Raw genomic sequence first — 1,761 nt, forward strand, 5'->3', positions numbered from 1 at the left:
TATGATTATCACTTTCCATAAATTAGCAGATCCAATGCCCAAACTCGATCATTGATACTGCTCTAGTGCTCTCTAATCTTCATCCACATCTCTTGTAGGAGGCGAATCAAACAGACCCTTAGCTGCCCAGCATCGTTACCAGTTGATCTAGCGGAAAGGACAGAGTACAACTGTATCTCAAACGGAGTTTGAATAATTAGTAGGTCCATTTTGATCACATTTTTCTTATTTTTCACGTTTTTATTTATTGAAAAGACTTGAATAATCTTGTAATATATGAATCTTAAGATGTTGCAGACTTACAGGATCTCTTTCTTCTCTTTAGTTGGCTTTTACTAACTTTTCTTTCTTGACTAATTCTTTGAACAAACTCTCTCTCTCCATAGAGTTGCTTTAGGTGATAAATATGGACCACAAAACGAACCTCACAGCTTCAGGAGGCGAATATGATGTCTTCTTGAGTTTCAGAGGCCCCGACATTCGCCTCACCTTCAACGATCACCTATACATTAATCTTGTCCGCGCAGGAGTTCACACCTTTCGTGACAATAACGAGCTTCGCAAAGGAGTAGAGTTCAGCCCTGAACTCCTCAAAGCAATCACAAAGTCCAGAATCTCCATCCCAATATTCACCAAGGGTTATGCTTCCAGTAAATGGTGCCTCCGTGAACTTGCTCAGATGGTGAAGTGCAAGGGACAATTGATTCTGCCCGTCTTCTATGACGTCGAACCATCTGTGGTTCGGCATCAATCTGGGAATAGTGATGCAGGGAGAACTTACGAGGATGCCTTCCGTGAGCATGAGAGCCATTTCGATGAAAAAAATGTTACAGAATGGAGGGAGGCAATGACAGAGGTTGGAGCACTCGGTGGTTGGGAAGTCGAGAAAGAAGCCGACGGGTATTGTTTTCCTACTAATAAACCCCTTATGTTAATGCATGGAAACTTCATCTTAGTTTTATCATCATTAGTTTTCGGAATCCAATAAATCAAGAACACACAACTAGTCATTTTCTAGTGACCTAGCACACAACTCTTGAAATCGGTGTGTCCATATTTGGATGTGTCCTCTCCTTTATCAAAAAAAAAAAAAAAAAAAAAAAAAAAAAAAAAAAAAAACATAATTAGAAATACTAATTTAAACCGCTACATCGGGAGGGATAATAATATATATATAAATAAGTATTCTTTTATTTGCTCAGTTTAATTTTTCCCTGCACAAAACTATAAGAGGAATAAAAAATTACCATCAAATCCTATTTTTCCAATTAATTAAAATATAAATATATCTTATAAATTTCCTTTAGGACCAATAAGTCCTATGTTTGAAAAAAAAAAAAAAAAATCACTTTAAGTTCTAAATCACTAAAATCTTTCATTAACACCCTTGCTAAAAGTAAAATTTTATAATCATAACTTTATTAAAAAAAATAATCTATAATATAATATTTTTATATATTCATTATAATTAATTAATGAGCATGAACAATAATTAATTTAATTTAAATTCAATCCAAAAATTTTGCTTAGAATTCACAAAGACTTTAGTGTAGAATAATGAAGTATTTTATAAAAAGTCAATAAAATAAATCTTTTATTTTAATTTTTCTTTTTTATATCTGATAAATTGAATGAAAGCGTGATTTTTAAATTTCATATCAAATTTAACAAACGTATAAATGGAAGATTTAGTAATTTAGAGCTTATATGGATTTTTTTTTTTTCCCGTAAGTTAGACTTATTTGTCCTAAATTTATTTTA

At 32.4% G+C, this 1,761-nt stretch overlaps 1 protein-coding gene across 1 annotated transcript; it reads left to right on the top strand.

Moving 5' to 3' along the window:
• On the top strand, positions 1–1,132 carry LOC132285957 (disease resistance protein L6-like). The gene is made up of 2 exons (XM_059788197.1): positions 1–199; positions 387–1,132. Exon 2 carries the CDS (start codon positions 407–409, stop codon positions 986–988), a length of 582 nt encoding a protein of 193 aa, XP_059644180.1. The 5' UTR covers positions 1–199; positions 387–406; the 3' UTR covers positions 989–1,132.
• The last annotated feature ends 629 nt before the right edge of the window (positions 1,133–1,761 follow it).

The sequence above is a fragment of the Cornus florida genome, unplaced genomic scaffold (genome assembly GCF_030987335.1).
Source record: "Cornus florida cultivar Cherokee Brave unplaced genomic scaffold, ASM3098733v1 CherokeeBrave_3.0.0_Hap2_Chr11, whole genome shotgun sequence".
Lineage (NCBI taxonomy): Eukaryota > Viridiplantae > Streptophyta > Magnoliopsida > Cornales > Cornaceae > Cornus > Cornus florida.